This window comes from Microtus oregoni, unplaced genomic scaffold, assembly GCF_018167655.1.
Source record: "Microtus oregoni isolate MIOR12 unplaced genomic scaffold, Mior012 000012F_ref0000307, whole genome shotgun sequence".
Classification (NCBI taxonomy): Eukaryota; Metazoa; Chordata; class Mammalia; order Rodentia; family Cricetidae; genus Microtus; species Microtus oregoni.
Window position 1 is genome coordinate 6,084,383 of NW_024543071.1, and position 27,142 is coordinate 6,111,524.

Here is a 27,142-nt window from a genome sequence, read left to right on the forward strand (position 1 = left end):
CATGTGTATTCAATGGAACCTGTTTCTTATGCTTCTGTTTTTCTGTCTGGAAATTCATTCATAAATGCCTCAGGTTTTAAGCACCTGTGGACAGGGCTAGTGGCAGGGTATGCTCCAGGGACCTGAGCCTTTTTTTCCTGTTCCCTGGGAGCTCTTTCAAGGTCTCCTGGGCACTGACCTGTAGTTCCACTGGTAAAGCAGATGACACTTAGGTTGTCTGGGCTTGGAGGCTGGAAGAGAAGCACAGGGTGTTAGTCTACCGTGAACTGAGAGTGGACTATTGCCAAACTCAAATTCAAGAAGAATACTTACCATTGGCTTTTTGAAGTTTTCTTTGCCTATATTCTACATGCACAGGAAATCAAGAAGAAGAAAGAGTTGTTGAGGATGGGAAAATTTATGACAAACTCAGCTCTCTCTTTTCCTGCCCCTAATTTTCTTCCCAGTTTCCAACCTGGACTGGGTCAATAAGCCAGTGCTGACAGATAATGGAAGCTCCGGTGAAAAGCAGGTTTCTTAAGAATGCTAATCTAAAGAAGGCAATCTCAGATGTCACAGCTTCTCACCATTCTCTTAAGGTCCAGTCATCTAACCATAATTAAACCTCTTTTGGTTGACATAAATCATGAACATGCCAGGATTTACACTATGCCAATCACTTTGCTCAGCAATTAACACACATTAATTCTTTTATCTGTTGCCAGCATGTCTGTGAGATTAGGACCATTTTAATCCTCCATTTATAGCAAGGGAGGGATGTGCTTCCTAATAGATGAAGAAGTAGAATGTGAACCAGGCAACCTACATCAAGGGCCAGGTTTATAACCATCCTTGAGTTCTTTCTATCCATACATTCTCTACTTAGAATTATATATAGCCAGCCAAGGAATTATGTCCACCTCTGTCAGGAGTACTGTAGTCACCTTGAAGAAACTGTTCTTCGAGCTTCTGAGTCTGATTTTTGTCTTGTATGCTATCCCTGGTCAACAACAGCCCACATGCCTTTGTGTAGATGCCCTGCAAGCTGCTCCTAACGATACACCAGCTATAGGTGCAAGTCATTTGTGAGTCATACCTCAGCTTCAGACAAGGCTAATATCTCAAGCCCACTATTCTCTCCTCTTCTTGTCAGTTCATCATCAAAGGGGTCCATGAGGATGACTATCTTCAGGCCTGGTGTAAGGTTCTTTTCTACGTTTTCTATCAGCAATGTTGCCTTTTGGGGTGTATCACAGATGACCACAGAGATGTCAGCTAAAAACAAAAACCAAGTCAGAGGTCACAATGTATTCTGTCAAACACATGACTTCTTTGCAAAGGGGAGGGGGGATTTCTTTAAAAGTCAAACCCAGTAGGTCCCCAGTAGATATAAATCTTGTTACATCCGCAAACAAGATTTACGGAGTTCAAGCATACTCTATTAATTATAAAAAAGAAAGAGAAGAAAATGAGTTAAACTGAGAAGCAAGCCATACCCTTTCAATATTGCTGGCTTAGTTTCTAGAACTATGTGAATCTTTTTGTCTAAGAAAACTCATTCAAACACTTTCTGTTGGGGCTCATTCCTGCTGATAAGCTTTGCAGAGCAGACAACCCACAAGGAAGCAGAGTACAGATGGAATGTTTAGTAGGCAAATGCTTTATGATTCTAAATTTCATCATTTCCTCTGACTCTTATACTCACAAATAGGAGAATTCTAAAGTATGTATTATTCAAACAAATCTACTCAGTCTACTAATGCAGAGACAAAAAAATACTCCCATAAGTATATGAAAGGGATACTGCTTGCCAGTTGAACTTGGACATGTTTATCTAACAATGCCAGTTTTCATTTATATATTCACATACACATTGGTGCATATTGCTTAGATAGATTGACTTAAGTTTTCAAAGGAAAAAACCCTGTAGTTGTACTGTGACTTAGGCAAGTCTATTGCGTGCAGACTTTTATTCCATGTGTTTAAGGTAGTCTTGTCTCTAAACATGTTACTATCCTACACCATCTTTAATAATTCTGCTAAACCTCTTACCTAGGCATACCTTGGTCTCATAGGAATTTTTGTAGTTCCCATGTAAATGACATCCTAAGTACTATAACATCAGAAAAAAATAAGAAAAGAGAAAGAAAAAAACCAAATTGAAGAATTACTCCACATTAAGAAAGAATTAAGTTATAATGTGATATCAAAGTTTTACCCTTGTTGATAACATAGATGATGGCTTCTGCTCCCAAAGTGTCATACAGGGGGACAGCTACCATGGAATATGTGTAACAGGCCAACTCAGAGATGACCCACTGCAGAGAAAAAGTTTAAGTTTAGACATAGAAGATGACTTTGAAAAACATTGATTCAGACATTCAACTAACCAATACTTATTTGATATGTTTATGCTTTTAAAAACTTTAGGAATGGCTATTGGGACTATTTCTGATTCTGCTATAATGGATATTTAAATAAATGAGTTAAGGTATGCACAGAAACAACCAGCACACTAAGGTAGACCAGTAGACAAAGGAGGAGAGTGGCCAGTCCACCCATAAGAGATATGAAAAGCATTATGGAGACTATGGGAGGCAGAGATCACTTTCAAGTGTGAGGGTCAAGATTGTCTTGGATTGCCTCAGCACCTAGGAAATTGGACAGAATTTCAGAGGACTGCTAGCAGTGGGTTATGAACACAGAGGTAAAAAATACATCTAAATACAGTGGTTAAACAATACATCTAAATACAGTGGAAACAAACAAAGAGAAAACCATGCCACTTAGGTCACACACTTACAAGCCTGAAGAATGTCACAGAGAGTACTGACATAGAGATGAACACTTAACATTGGTATGGATTTGGGTTTATTGATAAAGTATACAGTTCCTATATATACATATATTTCTACTCTTGTTTAAGGTATTATGTTTATGCAGCTCATTTAAAAATGTATAGTGAAAAATACAAATTTATAGTCAACTATAATAGTCAAACTTATAGTCATGTTAGGTTTTCTAGATATGCAGAGATATATTTCAAATAGATACATAGTCTTCAAACACTTCAAAGACCTATAGAATTTATCATTTAAATGTTTTAAGAACTTAAACTTTTCTCAACGGTGAAACACATCTGCTCCTGTCAGCACCAATTACTTAAAAAGGATGATTAGCATTGAAAAAAATTCCTTATGGAGTTTGCTTTCAATGTGGTAAGACTAGCCATTTGGGCAAGAAACTGCTCTTGCCTAGACTGCTTGACAATATGTTGTATGAACTGGACACACAGGACCCACAGAAAACTGACTGCTGAACTTGCCAAAGCAAAACAGGACAATCCTTCAGGTTTCCTATTTCATGAATGAGTCTGCCACATATTCTGCAGGACACAGAAGAAAGCAACTGATGAATTTTGTCAAATTGGTGGGACAGTCCTTCAAATTTCCTGCTTCACTGAAAAATCTGCCCGATACTGTGTGTCTGTAGGTTAAAGATAGATGCTCCAACATAACAAAAAAACTTTGGGTGACTATTCAGGCAGCCAAATGTCTCTGTCATTTCTAGAATTTTAGAAGTTGCTTACAATGCACTTCCTGCTTACTAAGGTAATATTATATCCTTCTGGGGTCTTTGATGGGAGTTGAAGATTAGACAGTTATAATTATATAGTTTCCTTAGATTATGATAAAGATAAATTATATATGAATCTTTAGACTCACAAAGATTAACTAGATGATAGAGTATTTAATTTTGCCAGATATAAATAGACTAAATACTGTAACTCTAATTCTTGCTTGGTACCTGTTTTGTATATGTAATTTTACTATGTTAAAGTTAAAACCTTCCTTTTGGTTTAGACAGAGAAGTGGACATGATGTGGGATACCCCTCTGTATGCTGTAAATATGTTTTATTTTCATTGATTAATAACAAAGTTGATTTGGCCAACAGCCAGGCAGGAAATCCAAACAAAGATACAGGAAAAAAGAAAGAAGAGAATGGGAGATGCCAGCAGTCACTGGAGAAGCAAGATGTGAGGTAACAAGCCACAGCCTCGTGATAAAATAAAACTAATAGAAATGGGTTGATTTAAGTTGTAAGAGCTAGTTAGTAATAAGCCTTAGCAAATAGACCAAACAGTTGAAAATTAATATTAAGTCTTAGAGTGGATCTTCAGAAACTGGCAGGAAAGAGAAACCCTCAGTTACAGAGTAGTACCATTATCTTCTAGTCATTGGCCTTAAATAGTAGTCTAGGTCTTATAGGCTGATCTATATCCCTATTTTCTTCACTCAAATTCATGTTCAAACCCTAACTATCAGTATGACTGTGCAGTTAAATATGGACATAAGGATATGCTCATAACCTAGAGATGAATAAGATACCCCGGGGATACATGTGTACAGAGAAAAGAAAGACTGAGAGCATAATGAGAAGATGGCCAGCCACCTGCACATCAATGGGAGATGCATTAGGAAAAACTCAACTGCAGGTACTTTAATCTCATGCTTCAGTATGGCAGCCCTGGAAGACTAATACACCAGGTTTGATGTTAAGTTCTCAAATTAGAATAAGGTCACATGTTCTTCTTAGAGCTCCCAAACTGGGGTACACAATATTTTTCACAATTAAATTAAAAATCAAACTAATGCAACTGGCTCTAGTAAATGCATGCCCCCCCCCCAAATTCTCCTCCTGAGGATGTTGAGGCTAGTGATTTTATTGTAACATGAGAGTAAGAGTATTTCCAATCATCTTAGTGTATAGCATCTGCTTCCAGCCCTATGGAAAGATGGTGATGGCCAGACGCCATATATGCCTTGGTCTACCAGGTCAAGCGCAAAGCACAAACTCTGGTTCTAACACTGATTCATCCTCTTCTTCAACACCTTCAAGACTGTGTTTAGTCACAACTCATACTGTCTTTCCCCATATGAAAATCAGACTGACTTAAAATGACCCACACAGAAATAGAAAATGCAAGTCCAACCACTCAGACTTTCGGCAGGGATTTAAGGAAACTCTCAAGCCCAATTCTTTCTCACTAGAAGAATAGTATGGAATCTTTAAATAGCTTTGGTAAGTTATCAACAAGTGTCAGAATGCTGGATTGGGGGATATCATTTCATTTACTTAGCATCACCATGATACCTCTGGTCTATTTTGAGCAAAGATGCCAACAAATTGGTCCTGTGATGGTTTGTATCCTTTATGCACAAGACAGGAGCCCAGGTACTCTGCTCGATCAGACACCTAGGAGAGAGAATAAAAGGTCAGGAAGAGGAGGCCAAGATAAAAAGAGATCAAAGCAGTTTATGGTACAGCAGCAAAGGCATTTTCCTAAAGCTTGACCTTTACTTGCCTGTTTGTAGGATATCCATCTGTAGGGCTGGTTTGGTTTTCTGTATCCCAGGCAAGGTCCATTGTCTAAAACATACAATATTCAAAGCAAATCAGCTCTAGTCTAACTGCAAATTGTTTGAACCAGACAAGATAAGAGTACCCAGAAGAGGCAAAGACACAAAGGGTAAATCTAGCAAGAATCTGAATTTCTCTGCTGTCCTGGAAATAAGGCCAAGTATTTAGGAAATATTACAAATAGGGTTGTTCAGTACTGATTCCATGGTATCGAAATAATACAGGCATTCAGGCCACCAATATGCATCAGCCCATGGAACATGAACAAATAAATACAAATAGCCTGTATTAAATGAGAGAGAGAAAAAATTGAGCATCTCTAATTAAAATTATGCTAATAACAAAAATCAAAATATCATCATTCTTATTATCCCATTATTAATACTATGTCTTTCTATTGTTTTTATACATGGTTTTACACAGATGTACTCTACAAATTTTTGGAATGAACAGAGAAATTTGGTTCTGTGCTTCCTTCCCCAATTTGGTATAAACATTTCCATGCTACTTTTTTCTCTGTAGAGATTCCAATAGCCATCTGATGGAGGACTCCCCAGTAGCTGACTTTATTTCATTATGGATTTGTATAATAGTTCCAAATTCCTGAGTCCCTCTAAATAATGTTATGGCAAATATTGTCAAATTTATCATTTCAATTTAGAATAGTCCCTTAAACAGTGTTTCTTAATATGAAATAAAAGAGTTGGTCAATTTTTTGTCAACTTGACACAAGCTAGAGTCATCTGAGAAGAGGGGACCTCAACTGCAAACAACACAACTTCATTCTTTTCTAAGGTTAAAATAATCATAATGCTTGATAAACCGTATTTGAACAGTGCATTGTGCACTTTAAAAGTCATAGCATGGGATCTGCTCTAAGTTTAAAGCTAATAGGTATGTCTTTGTGTAGACAGTGGGCAATATGTGCTTATCGAAATATAGTCTTGTATATATATACACGCTGCGCAAAAAAAGAAAATTATGGTGAAAATAGGCATGTAAGTTTAGCAAGTTGTCTTAGGAAGGGTTTCCATTGCTGTGATGAAACACCATGACCAGAAGCAACTTTGGGGTGAAAGAGCTTCTTTCACTTACGTTTCCATCTCTGAGGGAAGTCAAGGTCCAAACTCAAACAGGGCAGGAACCTGGAGGCAGGAGCTGATGCAGAGGCCACACAAGGGTGCTTCTTATTGGCTTGCTTCCCCTGGCTTGCTCAGCCTGCTTTCATACAGAACCCAGGACCACCAGCCCAGGGATGGTAGCACCCATCATGAGCTGAGCTCTCCCGCATCACTAACTAAGAAAGTGGCCTATAGGCTTGCCTACAGCCCAATCTTTCAAAGGTATTTTCTCAAATGAGGTTCTGCCTCTCAGACAGCTCCAGGTTATGCCAAGTTGACATTAGCGAGTACACAAGTGCACTATTATCTTCAATTCTCAGTTTAATTTTTTATTATTGTTTTATTGACTCTCTGTCTTCGTCATTATACACAATAAACTTGAATTGACATATATATATTTTCCATAAATATTGCAGTGCTTACAGTGCAAAATGTCTTTTGCACTAAAATCTTTGGTAGAAGGAAATACTCAGTTAGTTGCATCTCATAAAATAATATTTAAGAATTTACCTGTGAGCATACTTTTGTGTTCTTCCCATGCAATTATTCCTTTATGGAAAGTTGGTATAAATGCTCATGTACATGCTTGTATAGCATGCATTGAAAATATGCCAAGTCTACATTTCAAATAATATCTAAAGTCATTTTAGAAGTTTACTATCATAAAGAAAAAAGTGTATATATTATGTGTGTATTTATGTATGAATGTATACCACATTTCCTTAATTTTCCTTAATCCATTCTTCATTCTTCTATTCTTAGACACCTAGGTTGGTTCCATACCTTAGCTATTGCAATGCTACTGCAATAAATATTGACATGAAGGAGTCTCTGTGATATGCTGACTTGGAGCCCTCTGGGTAAATACTCAGGAATACTGTAGCTGAGTCATGTGGTCATTTTATTTTTATTTTATGAGGAACTGAACTCTGTACTTTATTCTAGGGAGAATGGTGGGGTGTGCTTATACATTATATACTTAAGTGAAAGTGCCCTTATGTAACAGTATCATGTACAGTGAATATACACAATGAAAATTAAAAACAAGTAAATAATTTTTAAAGGGCTAAAAGATAAAAGAAATCTTTCTGATGGAAGAGTAACCATTTTTGTTAAAATATTGAACGATCTATCTAATAGAATCTAACTGCAACTTAACAGACATAAGCTTAAGTATTAACCTCAACCTTTTCTACTTCTTTGACCTTGCGAATGTCCTTGAACCCTGGAGTCTCCATTCCCTAATCTTGAATAAGCACAGTAGCAGTAATTAGCTAGTAATTGGCTGTTGCATAAATAAAGTACATGCAGTAGCTATTGTATAGTTAGTTCCTCTTGGGGGTTGGCTACTGCCTTGGTCATTGATACATGGAAAGGGAGGGAGAGATAACTGCCACACAGGCAGACTGATGCCAGGCTCATGAAAAGGAAGAGAGCTGTAAGATAGGCAATTTTGAAAGGAAGTAATGCTGTGGAATAATCCTTCTGTACATTGTGAATATTACTCTCATTGATTAGTAAAGAATCTGACTGGCCTATAGCAAGTCAGGATAAAGTTAGGCGGGAAAACCAAACTGAGGACACTGGGATGAAGAAGGGTGCTATGGGACAATGGTCTTGTACCCTGCAAGGATTTGTCACTTGTATTGATTTAATAAAACACTGATTAGCCAGTAGCCAAACAGGAACAGGAAGTACAGGCAGGGTGACTAGGCAGTAAGGAGAGGTGGGGAGACCAGAATAGGAGAATTCTGGGAAGAGGAAAGGCTAAGTCTGTAGTTATTACCAAGACTCAGAGAAAGCAAGATGAGAATGCCTCACTGACAAAGGTATCAAGCCACATAGCTAACACAGACAAAAACTATGAACTAACATAAGATATAAGAGTTAATAAGAAGCCTGAGCTAATAGGCCAACCAGTTTATAATTAATGTAAGCCTCTATGTGTTTCTTTGGGACTGAATGGCTGTAGGACTGGGCAGAACAGAAACCTCTGTCAACAGGAGGGTGGAGTGAGAGAGTCATCAGTAGACACAAAGAGAACAAAACGGGCATGCGGTACTGAGAAAAGGTACCAAACTACATGACAAAGCATAGATAAGAAATATGGTTAATCTAAGTGTAAGAGTTAGCTAACAACAAGCCTTGGATGAGCATTTGTAATTAATATTAAGTCTCTGAGCAATTATTTGAGAGCAGCTGTGGGAAAGAAATGACTGCCTATATATGATGTTCCAAAGTGGTATAACTACATCCACATAAAACCTGAGAGAGCTTGGGAAAGTATTCTAAACACAAACATGGAGTCAAACACAGCTTGTAACCACCTTTTCTTGGGTGGGCTGTTTGCTGGTGGTGAGCAAAGGCACATTTCCTTTAAGAGACTGCTTTCTGACTTACTACCAGAAGCTGGGTGGCTCTTTTGAGCTGCCAGACACTTGAATGGGATCTATGAGCAATGGGTAACACCATGCTCGGTGACAGTGTTGACTCAGAAATGTCCTAGAGTTGGGGTAGCTAGACCTGGTGATAAAGTTACCTCTGCCATGAGAAATAGGCTCTCAGGGAACTGAGGGGGAGGAACCAGCACCAGTATACCATGATCTATCTTACATAGTAGTTTAATTTTTGCCTATACAGACAGAACAGGATTACAGATACACAATAGAGACAGTCATATGGAAAAAAAACTCTAAACAGGCTACAGTGTGTTTAAAAATATATGTAGTCTTGAGAAAGAAAAAGGGTAAAGTTCTTAAAAAACAAACAGAGTAATAAAAAAAATCTAACAAGCCAAATAAAGATGGGAAATTCACTAAAAATCTAGATTGTGTATGTTATTGTATTGTCTTTCAATTTCTTGGCTACAAAGACACACTGGATTGTAAAAACTGCTAGATTCAGCCAACCTATATATTTTAAAAATATCTTGACTTCAAAATTTAAGTCATAAAATGTATTACTTTGGGGGAGAGGTTATGCTTTTATTTCCACAGGTAATGAGAGGCTAAGGACTCATTTTAGATTAATATGCATCAACTTTGATCAAGGAAGACCCCCCCCTGAAAAATCTGACTACAAACATAAAGAAATAAATCTAAAAAAACTACAAAACACAGATATGTATTTTACCTGCTTAAACATAATACAAAAAATCATCTTTGGCTGACTTGTGTACAATGTTCAGTGTATACTTGTATTAATGCAGATATATGTTACCTTTAAAATTTATGTATTTTCAGAACAGGGGACCAAACACCAATAAAAATGGGTGGCCCAGATGATCCAACATCTATGACAGCTTTAAGGATGCTGGCTGAGATAATCCAACCTTACTGAATACTACAGCCAAGGCTTAACCATTATACTAAATTTTCCCAGGATCCAAAGATTACTAGCACCCTCAAACAACAGAAAGCAGTCTAGAGAACTATGCCCACATTCTAAAATGATGGTTATGCTTATTTATCCTCATTTAAGGGGTTATTTATTGTCATTAAGAGGTTTACATGTTATTATTGGTAATGGTAAGAAAAAAAGCTAAACAAAGAAAATTACATTCCGGGATCTCATTCTAAAAAGAAAAGGGGGATATAGAAATGATAGAATAAAGGGGTAGATTATTGATTGAATCTACTTTAACCCAAAGAACAATCATTAATCTTAAATATTTTACATTGGCATGGATTTTGGTTTACTGATACAAATTTAAAGTTAATTTTGTTTATATATATATATATATATACATATATATATTTACTGATACAAATTTAAAGTTAATTTTGTTAATATATATATATATATATTTCTGCTCTTGTTTAAGGTATTATGTTTATAATGTAAAATTAAGTGTGGCACACGCCATTAATCCCAGCACTCAGGACCCAGAGGCAGGTGGATCTCTGTGAGTTTGAGGCCAATCTGATCTATAAGAACTAGTTCCAGGACAGGCTCCAAAGCTACAGAGAAACTCTGTCTTGAAAAAAAAGCCACAAAAATGGGATGTATACTTAAGAAATACAGTTAATCTATACTAATAAAACTTATAGTCATGTTAGGTATGTTTCAAGGTCTTACACAGATACATATTCAGATAGACAGTCTTCAAACATTTCAAAGACCTACAGAATATGTCATTTAATATTTTTAATAGCCTAAGGCTTTTTGTGACAGAGAGACATATATGCTCCTGGCAGCACCATTCTATTTCAACAAAGATGATGTTTGTTTTCTTTGTGGCATAAGGAGCTTGTTTTCTTTATGGCAAAAACTACCCATGTGAGCAAAGAAATTGTCCTTGGCTCAATTGCTGGTAGATACTGTCTAAATTGGACCAGTAGGACACAAAAAAGATGACTGCTGAACTTTGCCAAATTAAGGTAGAACAGTCTTTCAGAATTCTCTGCCACACGGGAAAGTCTGTAAGATATACTAGGCCTGTAGGCCAGAGTTGGATGCCCTAAGATTGCATAGAGGAACTTAGGGTGATTGTCTAGACAGCCTGAGGTCCTGCCATTAGGTAACATTATACCCTTCTGGGATCTTTGATGGAGTTGAAGACTAGACAGTTATAGTTTTCCTTAGTTATGATAAAAGCTAAATTAGAAATAAAACTTTAGACTCAAAAAGGTAAGATAGATAATAGTATTTTCTTTAAGTTTGCAAAAATGAAAATAGATTGGATAGTGTAACTGTAATTCTTACTTGATAACTGTTTTTGTTGTATATAATTTTATTATGTTAAAGTTAAAACCTTCCCTTTTAATTAGACAAAAAGGGGGAAATGCTGTGGAATAATTCTCTGTACACTGTGTGAATATATGTCACTATGGTTGATTAAATAAACAAGCTGGCTGGCCAGTAGCTGAACAGAATGAAGTTAGGTGGGAAAGCCAAGGTGAGAATGATGGGATGAGGAAGGGCAGGGTCAGAGGAGACAGCAGCCACTTAGGAAGCAGGATATGTAGAAAAAGAGGTAACAAGCCATGAGCCACATGTTAAAGCATAGATAAGAAATATGGGTTATTTTAAATGTAAGAGTTGGCTAATAACAAGCCCGTGCTGTCAGCCAAGCAGTTATAATTTATATTTAGTCTCTGAGTCAGTTATTTGAGAAGTTGCTGTTGGTTATTTATTAGGGAGCAGGAGGTAGGGACAGGATACATGGAAAGGGAGGGAGAAATAACTGCCATATAGGCAGACTGATGCCAGGCAAAATGCTGCTGAGGGAGGGAAGGAGAGAGAGAGAGAGAGAGAGAGAGAGAGAGAGAGAGAGAGAGAGAACGCTGTAAGACAGGCAGTTCAGAAAGGAAATGTGGGTGCCTAGCCCTGGGTTCAACAGCATGAGACATTATCAAGACTTCATTTGTTCCAAATAAACTTCACAAAGCCTATTTGATTCTTTTTTTCAAGGCCCAGGGATAACATGATGGCAGGACCAAAAGCATGATGCAGTTAATACTGGCTTGGGCTGTTTATGTGTATTGACTGCCAGGAAACACATTATGAAAAGTTCTTAAACAAATGCAATGTGTAGTGAGCCTCTCCAAACACCTGTGTACACAACACTGGTCCATGCCTGGGTAGGGAGGCTTCTTCTTTTGTTGGTACAGAGTGTGTTGAAACCTGATGTGGAAGAAGGGAGTTCTGCATGCCTTCCAGTAGCCCTCATTCTGATAGGGTGCTTTATGCTGCTAGGTACACGGTAGATCTTTGTGGGCCACAACCTTCACATTGCCGGAGCTTTAGAAGGCAGACATGGAGGAGCAGGGTGACCCAGAGCCTGCTGGGCTTTCTTACAGACAAGGCCAGGCTTACCAGACACAGCGAGTCCTCTTTGAAAAATTTCATACACCGTCGTGGCATCAGAGAAGTAATTAAGGATTAGGTGATTGTTCTTCTGGAATGCACCTCTCCGTGCTCCTCCCTAGGACACAGGACCAAGTTTAGGCAAAGTCTGGCCTCCTCTCTGTTCTCCCTGAAACTTTATGGCAGATATCCTGATTGCTGACTTCTGAAGTCACAGGGATATTTCCTTCTTCAGTCAACTTTTAAAATTAAATTTGATCATTGAAACATATATGCCCCCTCACCCTCTCTGGCCCTTCCCACTCCCACCTCTCCCCCTTCTCCCAACAATCCCTCCTCCCACTTTCATAGGGGCTGGGAATCTGTATCGTGGTAAGGTTAAGGTGAAAGGTTTTATTGTAGATGAGAAAGAGAGAGAGAGAGAGAGAGAGAGAGAAGAGTCCAGAGTGGAGAGAGAAAGTAGATGAACATGGCAGGCAGACTGGAGCTGGCCATGAGAGGAGAGGCTTTAGAGAGAGAGAGAGAGACAAAGGGAATATATCAGGAAAGCTGAATTATGAGGAACATGGAGGAAGGGAAGCCTGTGAGATGGAGGAAGCGTAGGGTAAGAAGGACTGAGAGCCCAGCATGCACTTTGGACAGTGAGGGATCCTGGAGGCCAGCTTGGGCTTTGGTATGCTAATAGCATCACAGATAACCATCTGTCCCTTCTGCCAGTGCTGAGGAAAAGTCAGGCCTTTGGCAGAAGGGAACTGGTTTCACAAGTCTCCTATAGTCCACGATGGCCTTTTGGAGTCTGGGATATTGGAGTTTCCTTTGGACCTGACAGAGTCCACTTGAGTATGAATGAAGAACAATCCAGTGGGTTGTAGGGAACTTGCCAGTGGCTACATCACTGAATATTCCAAGTTCAATACAATAGCTGCTTCCAACAATGATAGTTCTCCAAGGGGAAGCCTGGCACAGCCCCCATGAGCCCTTCCTTCCAAGCTCAGACAATGAAAAAAATTAATGTTTTATTTATTTATTGCATGCATGTGTATATATGTTGGCATGTGTACCATAGCATACTGTGGAGTTCAGAGGCAACTTGGAGTAGGTTCTCACTTTCTACCTGATGTGGGCCCTGCTAGATCTCAAACCTGGGACGAATGGGTAAAGTGCCTGTTTAACAAATCAAATCAGACCTGACCGCAGATACTCCCAACATCCCTCAGTGTTACATGGTATGGTTGGCATAACCTGGCCCCTACCCTAAACTTCTCCAGCCAAGAAGCTGGGCTTGTCCTTTCCTATACAATCCAGGCATTTTTGGTTACTGAGCCCTTTTTGTCTACCCTTTACCCCTGCTCCCCCGCCTTCTCCCACCCCTCAGCTCTCCTCTCTCCCCTCTCTTCTCTTCCTGTCCTCATGTGGCTAGCTAGGGTCATGTTCACCCTGGACTCTTCCAGATGTCCCCGCCTCTGGCTATGCCCTTTCCTTTTGTCTACAACAAATCTTCTCCACCATACCTAGGAGGAGCAGACATGTCCTCCTTTTTTTTTTTTTCATTCATATGGCATCGAAACCCAGGACTGGCATATATGAGTTCCCTTCTGAGGACTTCGGCCTCCCCAAATTCTAGGGTCTGTCTTCTCAGCGTCTTCTCCCTTCCACATGCTCCAATAATTCTTCCCCTTGTTTATGCCATGCCTGTTGGTGTCTCTCCGGCTCCTAGACCCTGCAACAGGGCACTAGCCTGGGCACCTGTCTCACATACTTCTCTCAGCTCTGGCCTGGTGCACTCTTCTGGGTCTCCCCACTGCCACTCCTACAGCTCTGCTTTCAGCTCCCTCCTTCCTTTTTCTTTCTTTTTCCTTCTCTTTTCTTTCTTTTTTTTTTTCAATTCAGGCCCCAGGGGATTGAACTCAGAGAGTAAGCACCTCTACCAACTGAGCATCTCAGCAGCCCCTCAGTCAATATCCTAAACCTCAAAGTTGCAGTATGGTCATATATCTTACATGTGTGTGAGCCTATACATGAGAGTACGTGTATTTGTGTAGGCCTTTGCATGTGTACATGTGAGTACATGTATTGTGTGCATGTGCATGTGTACACTTGAGCACAAGGATACATGTACTTTGTTGGAATAATGTCTAGGTGTGCGTTCCATGTCACATGTATGGGGGCATCCTTTCACTGGATGAGCTCAGACCACCAGCCTACTGAACAAGCATCTCTGTCTACTGAGCATTTCACTAGCAAAAGCAGATGTCTTAGAGTTGGCAGACAACTGTCTGAATCTGGCCTGCCTTTGTTTTTATGAATAAAGTTTTATTGAACACAGTCCAGCTGCTCATTATTTACATGTTGCTGTTGCCTTCAGTTTATCACAGCATGAAGTGGTTGTAACAGACACATACAACTCATAAAACCTACACAATTTGTGCCCTCTCCTTACAGAGGTGTCCTTGCTGTAGGGGAGTCAAAGGGTGAAAGCAAACACTACAAAGAAGAGAGGGAGGAACCTAAATGAGCGAGGTTGACTTCCCTGGGCACAAAGAGGTGCTTCACTGAAGGGCATTCAGAAGATGGAGGCGTTTCAAGATAGAAGTGTGAAATCCATTAGAAATGGGGCAGGGGAAGGAAAACTATGAAAAGGGCAGGAGGGGCCCCCTGGCCATGAGAAGGATTCTCTTTACTCTGAAGGGGAATAGGATGAAAATGGATGGTGCCCCCCTTGGTGGGGGGGGGGGAGAAAAGCTAGGGAAGACATCCTTGGAACTTTCTCTCAGAGGGCAGGAGGGAGCTGAGCATCCATGTGTAAAACAGAGGAATGAACCTGTTCAACTCGCGCCAGTGTTGGTGAGCATTAACAGAAACTCAGAACTCAAGAAAACAACTTCTTTCCCGTTCCCAAACCTGGGTGTTTCCATGCAGCTGGTTCTAGCAAAGTGTCTCTCCAAACAGCTAGACAGTAATTATTTTAGGCTTCAAAGGACATATATAACTGCCCTTTATGAATAATTGATCCATCTAAAGATTTGAGTACTATCCTCAGCTTTCCATCTGCGAAGAAAGGGAATAGTTTGAACCCGTGATCTAGACCACTGTCACCTTAAGGCTCTAGTACTCTTTAAAATTTTGTTTCAAGGGAATTTGCTAGAAGAAGAAATTTACATTTGAAGAGTGGAGGTTCACTTTCTCACAGTCTTCCCGCTCATGTGCTACGCCCAGATTTTGAACTGCAGTTTGAGTTCAGTCAAGCTGACAAGTTGAAGATGATGGGAGCATTACCTCAATCCCCACAGACTGGTTGTCCAGGTCAATGAGAGGTAAGACTGGCTGAGGCCTGTTGATCAGCCACAGGAAGATGGCCGTTCCAAACGTCAGGAGGCAGATTAGGGCCGGAGTCGGAAGTGGGGAAAACAAGAAGTTAAAAATAAAAAGCATCTTTGTGAACAGCAACAGGAAATTCAGACCTTAAAAAAAGAGAAAGAAGGAAAAAGTTAAAGGAAGTGGGTGTATTTTTCTTTACTCAGTAGTTCTGTTTACAGAGGTGCACACATGTACACACAGACACTCTCTCTCTCTCTCTCTCTCTCTCACACACACACACACACACACACACACACACACTCAGACTCTCCAAATAGCGCTAGGCCTCTCTAGGATTTCTTGCACTGTTTACCTTAGCAATGTCGAAAATAATGGAAGCGTTCTCCACCCTGGCCACTTGACCGTCCTCACACAAGGCAAAAAGGATCAAAGAAGACAAGTTAATCATTTCTCAACTGTGAGAACCAACTGCCTCTTTATTTGTGGCCCAAAGAGCCTAGAAGGCCGCCTTGGCACCCAGTATATGCTAGCAGGGTAGTGTGCCAGACAGCTTTCCCTGCTCAGGCAGAGACCAGCTCTTCCGTCTGGACTTCCCTTGGCATACACTGAACAGAAGGAACCTCTGCAGAGGTGACGTCACAGGTCTCACAAGTCAATCATTGTGCACGAAAGACATTTCCTGCTGGCCAGATAGGCTCTGCCGGCTACTTTCTGTTTTGAAGCACCAAGAGGGTCACCAAAATTAACAGCAGTACAACCTCCTGTGTCCAGTATCCCACCCCACCTCCAACTTAGAGGCTCCGAGGAAGCATTTTTCCCCTGAGATAAACATTTGAAGTACAGAAAAAGGCAGTCCAGAATGTACTCAACATACGATGGACGGATAAGAATTTGGGCCAGGAAAGGTTCTTAAAGGGACTGAAGCAACCCCAGGTTTCCTCTTTCCCAGCTTTTCCTACCATTTCCAGCCACACTCTGCTCCCAGCTACTAGAAAGCCCCAAGAGCATCCCCATAAGGGAGCCATCCTTATTCCTGTCCCCTCATAACTTTCAGACGTGGTTAGGCTAATAGTAGCCAATACTGACTATGCCTAGCGATGAGCCAAGGTGGACACCAATGCCACGAAGCACCATTTCACAAACGACAACAGAGAAGCTTCTAAGGGTGCAGCGGCTTCTGCAAATCCACCCCCCCCCCCCCCCCCCGGTTTTCAGTGTGCCTTCTCTAGGAAAAGCTAGACGCATATACCTTGTTTTCTTATCATTTCTAGGCTCAGGACTCAAGATCAAATATCTGGGGCCTTACAGATCACAGCAAAGGAAGTCCCAGATCTGCGTCCTTCCAACTTGATGGCAATACATGACTGCGGCATTTCAGAGTTCAGGCCAAACTGATCCTACTCGAAATCAAAGGGGCAACACAAGCCCAGTAAGTTTTATCAGATCATGGTCTTAGCTATTTGTAGTTAGAGTTTTTATGGCAGTTGCCGTTATTTGACATGTGGAACCTTCTTCAACAAAGGCGACTCTTCATTCTAGTCCATGAAAAGTCATAAAACTTGGGGTGGGGGCAAGAACAAATGCAAGAGAGAATTCTGGGTCACTGTTCTCATGGGTCGGTCCATTGTCTGACTGTGGAGTGGTTTCTTTCCATTTTCTGGAGGAAAACCAACGCCCATTGGTCAAGCAACAGTTCTCTAGCTCTGTGTTCTCTACATCGAAGTTGGGGTAGAAAATAAAATCAAAGAGAAACAGGAGCCAGAGATCAGCTAGCCGAGTTGTGAAACAATAAGGAACTATTGTGATTCCCTGGCAGGGTTCTGACAGCTGGGGCTTAGAACTTCAGCTCTGCCTGGGCTTGGACAGCCATGCGCCACTCCAGGAATCAAAGTGTGTCAGCAGCCAGGTAGGGCACCATTTTTAGGACAGCCATTCCAACACAGGAAGAAAGGGAGGTGGCCCCGGGAAAACTGTGGCTTTGGCAGCATGTAGCAGAGCCAATAAGAAATCTACTTAGTCTTGTCCCCACCTGCCCCCAGCCTTCTCGTGGGGCTCAGGCACTGCTGTTATCCCAGCTGAATCTTACCACTTGGGCTTTCTCCCTCTGCCCCAAGTCCTACCTGACCTCCTTCAACTGTGGGGACACGCTTGTGACTCTGAGAATGTTGCCATCTCTTCTCAATGGCAAGCTGACCTTAAATGGGAGACTTACAAACACTGTCTTCAAAGTATGGTCTAAAGAAAGTTTCTGTCCAGTGGTGGTGGGGTGGGGTAAGGGTGGAAAAGGGGAGGGAGGGCCAAGGGCCTGTAGGTAAACCACTGGGAGAAAGGAGACTGGGAATCCCTGACTTGTCTCAAGAGGGGCAGATGCTGTCAATCACAGCTAATTGTTACCACATAGTCACATGGGCCCAGAGTCACCAGGTTGTTAAATTTTTCCTCCTTAGATAACCCACAAGACTAAGATATCATAAAACCTCAGTTTTAATGAGTGGGGAGCTTTAAAAGAGATCGATAAGAACATGTCCCCTCTTAAATGTTGCCCTGACCCCACAGAGGGCAAAATCCAAACCTCGGCGGCAGCATTGACCCAGGAAGCTTGTGAGCAGCAGCAGGAGGAGCGTTTCACAACGTCCCAGACGTGAACCCAGCGGGGAAATGAGTGGCTTACAGCACAGGAGGCGAGGGCCCTGGCAAATGCCCGTGCTGGGTACGGGGAGAGCCATACTGATGCCCCACGGGTCGAAAATGAGGGGTCCGGTTGGGGTGTCCTTGTGTACAATGTCTCTCTCTCTCTCTCTCTCTCTCTCTCTCTCTCTCTCTCTCTCTCTCTCTCTCTCTCTCTCTCTCTCTCTCTCTCTGTAGACAGCCTGGATCTGAAACTCCAGGCGCAGCAGGACACACACCTTTTTTCCTCTTCTGTTAACGTGATCACGCTTCTCCCGAATTTCTTCCCACAGAGGCGTGGCAGTAAAGCAAAGAGCAAATGCCACCGCACCAGTGCTTGCAGGGGATTCCTGAGGTGACTGGACCCCAAATGCAGTTTGTTTCACACAGGACCCAGGACAAGGGGGGTGGTGGCTTTCCCCTGGTTCATTTGAGCACGCCTGGGAGCGTTTGTAGAGTCAGGAGCTAGAATGGTAACCACGGCATCCTCATCCGCTGAGGTTTATTCATTAAGTTTCACTGTGTTTGAATGAAATTCTTAAGTCCTGGGAGTGAGCCCTTCTCTACACTGTCCCTCTAGCTTCTGGGTTGACTCTATAGGCTAATCCCCCCCCCCCCCCCCCCCCCCCGCGCGCACGCGATAGTCTCTTTCTTGTAATATATTTTATTTTTGTGCAGGGGCCTGGGTTAGAGTCCTAGCAGCACAAAATCATTTTTAAAATTAAAGAATCATAGACTGTATTTGGGGGTCTGGAGAGATGGCTCAGTGGTTAAGAAACCTGTTCTTGTGGATACCCAGAGTTTGTTTCTTAGCATCTATAGCGTGGCAAGGGCTCGCAACTCCCTATAACTCCAGCCTCAAGGATCTGATGCCCTCTTCCGGCCTCCACAGATGCCTGCACACACACATGGCATTCACTCACAGATAAACACACACATACACATACATAAGGCCATCATAATAATCTGAATTTTTAAAAGAGTGTCCTTGTTATACCACTAGACTGTCCAGACCCTTACTTCACATCCGTTAGCCTATGCACTCGCTCATCTCACTGCCTGCTGCTCCCCCAGTTCTGATGATTGATAGGACTGTGCACTGCTCATCTCACTGCCTGCTGCTCCCCCAGTTCTGATGATTGATAGGACTGTGCACTGCTCATCTCACTGCCTGCTGCTCCCCCAGTTCTGATGATAGGACTGTGCACTGCTCATCTCACTGCCTGCTGCTCCCCCAGTTCTGATGATAGGACTGTGCACTGCTCATCTCACTGCCTGCTGCTCCCCCAGTTCTGATGATAGGACTGTGCACTGCTCATCTCACTGCCTGCTGCTCCCCCAGTTCTGATGATTGATAGGACTGTGCACTGCTCATCTCACTGCCTGCTGCTCGCCCAGTTCTGATGATTGATAGGACTGTGCACTGCTCATCTCACTGCCTGCTGCTCCCCCAGTTCTGATGATTGATAGGACTGTGCACTGCTCATCTCACTGCCTGCTGCTCCCCCAGTTCTGATGATTGATAGGACTGTGCACTGCTCATCTCACTGCCTGCTGCTCCCCCAGTTCTGATGATTGATAGGACTGTGCACTGCTCATCTCACTGCCTGCTGCTCCCCCAGTTCTGATGATTGATAGGACTGTGCACTGCTCATCTCACTGCCTGCTGCTCCCCCAGTTCTGATGATAGGACTGTGCACTGCTCATCTCACTGCCTGCTGCTCCCCCAGTTCTGATGATAGGACTGTGCACTGCTCATCTCACTGCCTGCTGCTCCCCCAGTTCTGATGATTGATAGGACTGTGCACTGCTCATCTCACTGCCTGCTGCTCGCCCAGTTCTGATGATTGATAGGACTGTGCACTGCTCATCTCACTGCCTGCTGCTCCCCCAGTTCTGATGATTGATAGGACTGTGCACTGCTCATCTCACTGCCTGCTGCTCCCCCAGTTCTGATGATTGATAGGACTGTGCACTGCTCATCTCACTGCCTGCTGCTCCCCCAGTTCTGATGATTGATAGGACTGTGCACTGCTCATCTCACTGCCTGCTGCTCCCCCAGTTCTGATGATAGGACTGTGCACTGCTCATCTCACTGCCTGCTGCTCCCCCAGTTCTGATGATAGGACTGTGCACTGCTCATCTCACTGCCTGCTGCTCCCCCAGTTCTGATGATTGATAGGACTGTGCACTGCTCATCTCACTGCCTGCTGCTCCCCCAGTTCTGATGATTGATAGGACTGTGCACTGCTCATCTCACTGCCTGCTGCTCCCCCAGTTCTGATGATTGATAGGACTGTGCACTGCTCATCTCACTGCCTGCTGCTCCCCCAGTTCTGAAGATAGGACTGTGCACTGCTCATCTCACTGCCTGCTGCTCCCCCAGTTCTGAAGATAGGACTGTGCACTGCTCATCTCACTGCCTGCTGCTCCCCCAGTTCTGATGATAGGACTGTGCACTGCTCATGGCTCTGGAGTCACCTCAGCCACCCCCTCCTTGCCCTGTTTAACGCTGCTTCTCCTCTCGGGCACAGGCCACCCTTCCTTCTAGTGCTGGTCCCCACGTGAAACAGGCCCAGCCCTGTTACCCACCATCCTTCCGAGATAACCTCCTTCTTCAAGCAGGGGCTTGGTTTCATTCCTCCTGTGCCTCCTGCATCTACACCGTGCTGAGCTTCTGGTAAACGCTAAGCTGAATAACTAGCTAGTCTTCCAGTTAAAGATAATCTGTTCTAAATCATTTCGGTTAACCCACTTTCTCAGATCTTAGACCACAGAAAAGTCATTCACCGTGGCACACAGCTGAGATGATACAAGTATTTAGGAAACCAGGACAAGGGGGATATAAGTTCCAGACATGCCTGGACTATGTAGTGAGACACTTGTCTTGTTTTCACAGCAGCTGGGCTGGAGGGACAGCTGGGTTGCTACAGTACTTGCTATACAGACATGAGGTCCTGAGTCAAATCCCAGACCCTACATTAAAAAAATAAAGTAGGCATGACTGCATCCTAGTATCAAAGAGACAAAAGGGAGAGACGGGTAGATCTCTGCAGTTCATGGGCAAGCCAGCCTATCCTAGTCGGTGAGTTTTAGGTCAGTGAAGGACTGGGTCTCAAAAATAGATAAAGCAGGGCAGTGGTGGCACATGCCCTTAATCAAAAAAAAAAAAGATAGATAGATCCCTAGAGAGACAGACAGACAGACAGACAGATCCCGAGAGAGAGAGAGAGAGAGAGAGAGAGAGAGAGAGAGAGAGGATAGATCCCTAGGGGGAGGGATAGATAGATAGATAGATAGATAGATAGATAGATAGATGATAGATAGATGACAGATAGATCCCTAGAGAGACAGACAGATCCCTGGAGAGACAGATAGATAGATACATAGAGAGATAGATGATAGATAGATCCCGAGAGATAGATAGATAGATAGATAGATAGATAGATAGATGATAGATACTTAGAGAGACAGATAGACAGATCCCTAGAGGGACAGACAGACAGACCAAACCCAGTGGCTCAGGGGGACACTCTCCTATGAGAACCCAGTACTTGGTATTCCTTCATTTAAGTCTTTCCCTTAATTCTAGTGCTGAAAATCTGCACTCCAACTCTTCTTCCTGATGGAAAAAAGTGAAACAAAAAAAGAAACAAGGTAGATGGTGCTCGAGGAATGACACCCGAGGTTGTCTTCTGGCTTTCACACACGTGCACGCACACACGCACACACATACACACATGCATGTACGCACACGCGCGCACACACACACACCCGAGGTTGTCTTCTGGCTTTCACACACGTGCACGCACACACGCGTGCACACACACACGCGTGCACACACACACACACACATGCATGTACGCACACGCGCGCACACACACACACACGAGGTTGTCTTCTGGCTTTTACACACGTGCACGCACACACGCACGCACACACATGCATGTACGCACACGCGCGCACACACACACATGCATGTACGTACACATACACACACACACACACACACCCTCTCACATCAATATTTCAGTAAAATACTGAATTAGAGATGGAAGATGGTGGAAAGGGTGGGTCCATAATACACATCAAACCAGGCTCAGAGAACTGGACTGAAGAGATCGTGTTTTTGCCATCTGTAGGAAGTCTAGCCAACAATCACTATGTGACTTGGAGGAACTGTAGATGATAAGGCAGGATTTCTTTGTTTTCTATTCCTGGAGAACTAATTATTTCCCATGCAATAATGACATCTAAGTCAGCATCTATAAATTAAAAAAAAAAAAATCTGCCTTCTAGAAAGTGGCCAGGCTCATTTAGACTGAATTGGTTTCTCTGTTTTCTTGCTGCATATATGGACTTCTGTGGTAGGTAAAAGCTCATTAAAATGGAGACCAGGGTCTCCCAAGTCCTCACACCCATTAGTTAACAGATTATTCCATACTTTGGTGTGCTTTTTGTCGCTTAGAGACTATGTCACATGTCTAAAACCCCAGGATTCCCGAGGTGTCATTAGGATGCCGAGTAGGAAAACTCTGGCCCGGGCTCCCCATTTCTAATTCAGCCTTAATGACCCCTCCTCATTTATCAACCACGGCACCTATATGGCCAGGAAAAGCAATAGCCAAAGGTCAAAGGGGCATTGCGAGCCAATAGGATCATTAGTATGCCTGGAAGAATGGGGTAGCCTCTTCACTACTGTGCAATGAAGCTCAGTGAGATGTGTGCTCTTTTCTCAGGCAAGGGAGGATGTTGTCTCAAGGAAAAACAAACAAACAAACGAAAAAACCCAGGTTGCACAAGCCTGTAATCTCAGGACTGGAGAAGCAGAGAGTGGAGGATCCTGGGGGGTTGGCTGACCACAATCTAGCTGAATTAGTAAGGTCTAGTTTCAGTGAGAGACACTACTTCAAAAACAGAAACAAGGTGGAAAGATAGAAGATACTTGTTGGGCTCTGCATGCACCCATGGGGATGTCTATACATGCACACATGACCAGGTACATACACATACAACAGACACACAAAGTGTGGCATCAGTTTTCACTACAGGACAGATAAAAGTTGAAGCAGAATCAGGAAGAATATATGAGTCCAGGAGCTGGAGACCAGCCCTGGCAATATAGTGACACACTATCTCAAACCAAAGCTGAGAGGAGCTGTCTCTGCCTCTTTTACTGACTTTTGAGACCCTACTTCTCATACCGGGTCACCTTGCCCAGCCTTTATACATGGGGAGGTGCTTAGTCTTACTGCAACTTGATATGCCATGTTTTATTGATACCTGCCCTTTCCTGGATGGAGAGAGAAAAGGAGGGGGTTGGGGGTGCAGGAGAGGGACTGGGAGGGGAGGATGGGTGAGGGGAGGCTGCAGCCAGAATAGAAAAAAAAGCTGAGAGGAAACAAAAAAAGAAAAAAAAAAACCTTCTTAGGAAATAGAGGCAGTTAGTACTCTTTTACTTTTTAATTGCTGACATAATCCAGTAAGGCAGCGAGGAAAAACTCAGCACACAAGGAAGTCAAAGCTTCCCATACTTCATATAAATAACTAATTAAAAAATCATGGAAAAAGACACCATTGCAGGGAAAACATAAATGTTGAGGGCTGGCGGAATGACTCAAGGGTAATGGTGCTCACCACGAAAGCGGACAACTTGCGGGACACCCCTGCTAACCCCAGCATGGGAGGAGAGAGCTGGCTCCCAGACACTATCGCCTGGCCTCCATGCATGCAGGGCGGCATGTGGGAGCGCATGGAAGAACATGCCTGAAACAGTTGAGATTTGTCTCCTTGAATCTACGCTTCTGTAGCAACTCTAAAACTAACATGATTTTTCCCGGTAACCTGATACTATCTTGTAAAAACACCCAGAAAAATAAAAATCACAAGGAGAGTCAAAAAAGTTCTAAAAAATAATGGAACTGGGCAAACATTATCACACTTGAATTTCACTAGTGAGCTATGAAAGTTTTCTAGTAGCTACGGAGTATACACATTTATTTAGTAAAATACGCATGAAACACACTCAGTAGGCATTATAAATATGTACCAACTAGCATAGTAAAGATCAAAATAGGTTCTCTTTACTTACAATAAATACACTGGGATAACAGGGTAGCCACTTAGAGCGAAAACATATAAAGCTGATTATTGATTTACTCCAGTAAAGTAAGTTGGAGATGGATCAACGTCTTCAAATATAGCACAATGAAAAGCGTATTACAAAAACAAAGTTTAGAATGTTAGTGGGAAAGACTCAAGACAGACATGTAAACTGAAATCCAGAAATAGAAACAATGACAAGCTTAATTACACAAAACTTTCAAAAGTGAGTGTCTCATTGAAAAGTACCATGAGGAAAGCATCAAATACCATACATAGGCCAAGAGCCGCTTCCCTGCACCAAACACTCAGAAGCTAGAGACAAAATCTAACCCAATGAAACAAGGGCAGCAATATCAGTGGCATGTGTGTGGGAAAGTAGAGTCCTTAGATTGAGGACAAGAAATTCAACTTCAGTTACCTTTTTTCAAAAAATACAAACTTAAAAGTGCCTGCCTGTCTCCCCCATTCCCTGTTAAGTCAGCAGAGACGGAGTACAACATACAATGTTAATTATGGAATGTAAATTTGGTACAACCTCTTAAGAGGGGGAGTTGCCCTCTGCTACAGTTTAAATGTTTACCCTTTGCCCCAGTGATTCTACCGTCAATTTATCCAGTAGAAAACCATCAGCTTAACAAAGGGCTTAGAGACATTGTAGGAAGTACAGCCTGAGGATTTGGACCAGAGTCAGCCCATGAGCTTAAATCCTCTCCATGACTTCTGTCTATAAAATGGCAACAGTATCTCCCTCGTCAGGCTGGTGATGTGCTTTAAGGACTAAACAAACGTATGTGTAGATTGTTAGAGCTATGCCTGTCCAGTCTTCGCTATTACCATCAACATCATTCAAGCTAGAGGAAAGTTTCAAATACAAAGGCCCTGAGAAGTCTACCTGTTTAGGTGGGTAACCTAGCGATAGCACTTCTCTGCAATGGAAGTCTTCGTGAGCACACAGATTCCAAAGTGTTGATCTGAGAGCAGCTCCAGCATCTACCGCTAACTGAAGTGCATGTGATTCGGGTAACTAGGACGGACTGCTTAGGGACTGGTGCTTCTGAAGGCAAGGGACACTCTTCACAGGAAAGACAGGTGGAGGGGAATAATTAGTAGATTGTCCCAGAAAGTCTTAGCTTCCTAATCATTCAACCAAAGGCTTTTAAAGGACGCAAAAACAAATCAGGTAATCGTTATGGATCCTGAGGTATAGCTATGAAGTCCCGTCTGCATAGATTGATGTTTTTGTGGGGGGTGTTGAGAAAAGGTCTCATCATCTAGCCCAGGCTAGCCTTAAGCTCACAATTCTGCTTCAGCCCTCTGAGAGCTCAGATTACAAACTCAGTCCAGCCAGGTGTTGGTGGCACACACCTTTAACCTCAGCACTCAGGAGGCAGAGGCAGGTGGATCTTTGTGAGTTCCAGGCCAGCCTGGTCTATAGAGCAAGTTCCAGGACAGTCAAAGCTGCTACAAGGCCCTGTCTCAAAAAAAAAAAAAAAAAAGAAAAAAAAGAAAAGAAAGAAACGGAAAAAGAAAAAGAAAACAAGACAAACAAACAAGAGCTGTGCTAAATGGGATCGTTGTCCACTGGAGAATGTGACAAGCAATATGGCATGGTGGAACACTGAGGATGAAACAGCATAGGCAAAAGGGACTGGGTTCTACAAGAAGGGCTGAGTGGTTAGGGAGGCTCTAACTGGGAAGGAAATGTTTGATGGTACATATTGCTTAATCTGAAATGTGTATTTTGTTTTATCTCCAAGCTAATATACACAGCTATTATCCTGCCTCTGACTCAGGCGGCTGGTGTAGAATATCCCGCCCCCAGTTCAGTACAGCATCTGTGAACACACCTGGGAACACCACCACCGCCTCCCAGCCTTGTTTCCCTCTGTGCTGGTCCCTCCTCACGAAACAGCATTCCACAGGGGCCTTTTCCAGGGCTTCCAGTGTGTAAAGATGTCTCGGCCCCTGAGCAAGCCAGCCTGCACCGCAGGTCTGAGGGTGGAAACGTTTCCATTCAGCTCCCCAGCAGATAAGAATCCAGAACAAAGGTGGAGTCTGAGTCACAGTGCCAAAGGAACCATGAATATGCAGCTTTCAACATCTTCCAGGTAGCTAAGGAAGGCTGTGAGATCCTGACGTGAGCAAGCAGGTAACTTCCCAGCCACTCAGCCGCACCTGGGCTCTCAGGCCATCTCCTTACATCAGCCACGTGACCGGGCAGACCTGCTCCTCCTGGATGTTCTGAAACACACTCTCTCTCCTCTCTCTCTCTCTCTCTCTCTCTCCCTCCCTCCCTCCCTCCCTCCCTCTCTCTTCTCCCTCTCTTCTCTCCCTCTCTCTCCTCTCCCTCTCTCCTCTCTTTCTTCTCTCTCTTTGTCTGTCTCTATCTCCTCTCTCTTCCTCTCTCTCCTCTCTCCTCTCTCTCTCCTTTCTCTTTCCTTTCTCTCTCTCCTCTCTCTCTGTCTCTCTGTTTCTCTCTCTCTCCCCCTCTCCTTTCTCCTCTCTCTCTCTCTCTCTCTCCCCTCCTCCCTCTCTCTCTGGCACACGCATGCACAGTCACTCAGGAAGTCAGACAAATGGCATCTTGTGTTCTTCATAAAGATTAGTGAGCAGAGCAGGATAACAATATCATAAGAGGGAACCCTATTAAAGACCCAGGAGGTGGATGGGGAGTGCTTTCCAAAGCATGGAAAGATTGACCGCTATTGTTTAAACAATTAA

The 27,142-nt window shown here is 42.8% G+C and overlaps 1 protein-coding gene across 3 annotated transcripts in view; it reads right to left on the reverse strand.

Annotated features, from left to right (window-relative positions):
• Positions 1-27,142, reverse strand: part of Acsl5 (acyl-CoA synthetase long chain family member 5) — a 49,105-nt gene that overhangs the window by 13,973 nt on the left and 7,990 nt on the right. For 2 of the 3 annotated variants that reach the window (XM_041661618.1, XM_041661616.1), the window contains exons 2-9: positions 15,608-15,792; positions 12,341-12,449; positions 5,347-5,411; positions 5,136-5,237; positions 2,198-2,297; positions 1,076-1,254; positions 313-345; positions 179-230 (exon numbers count right to left, since the gene is read on the reverse strand). In XM_041661618.1, the coding sequence (XP_041517552.1) occupies positions 179-230; positions 313-345; positions 1,076-1,254; positions 2,198-2,297; positions 5,136-5,237; positions 5,347-5,411; positions 12,341-12,449; positions 15,608-15,763 (796 nt within the window). In that variant the 5' untranslated portion in view covers positions 15,764-15,792. Of the gene's footprint in view, positions 1-178; positions 231-312; positions 346-1,075; positions 1,255-2,197; positions 2,298-5,135; positions 5,238-5,346; positions 5,412-12,340; positions 12,450-15,607; positions 15,793-16,001; positions 16,130-27,142 lie in introns of those variants that run through there. The other variant, XM_041661619.1, reaches the window with a different exon arrangement.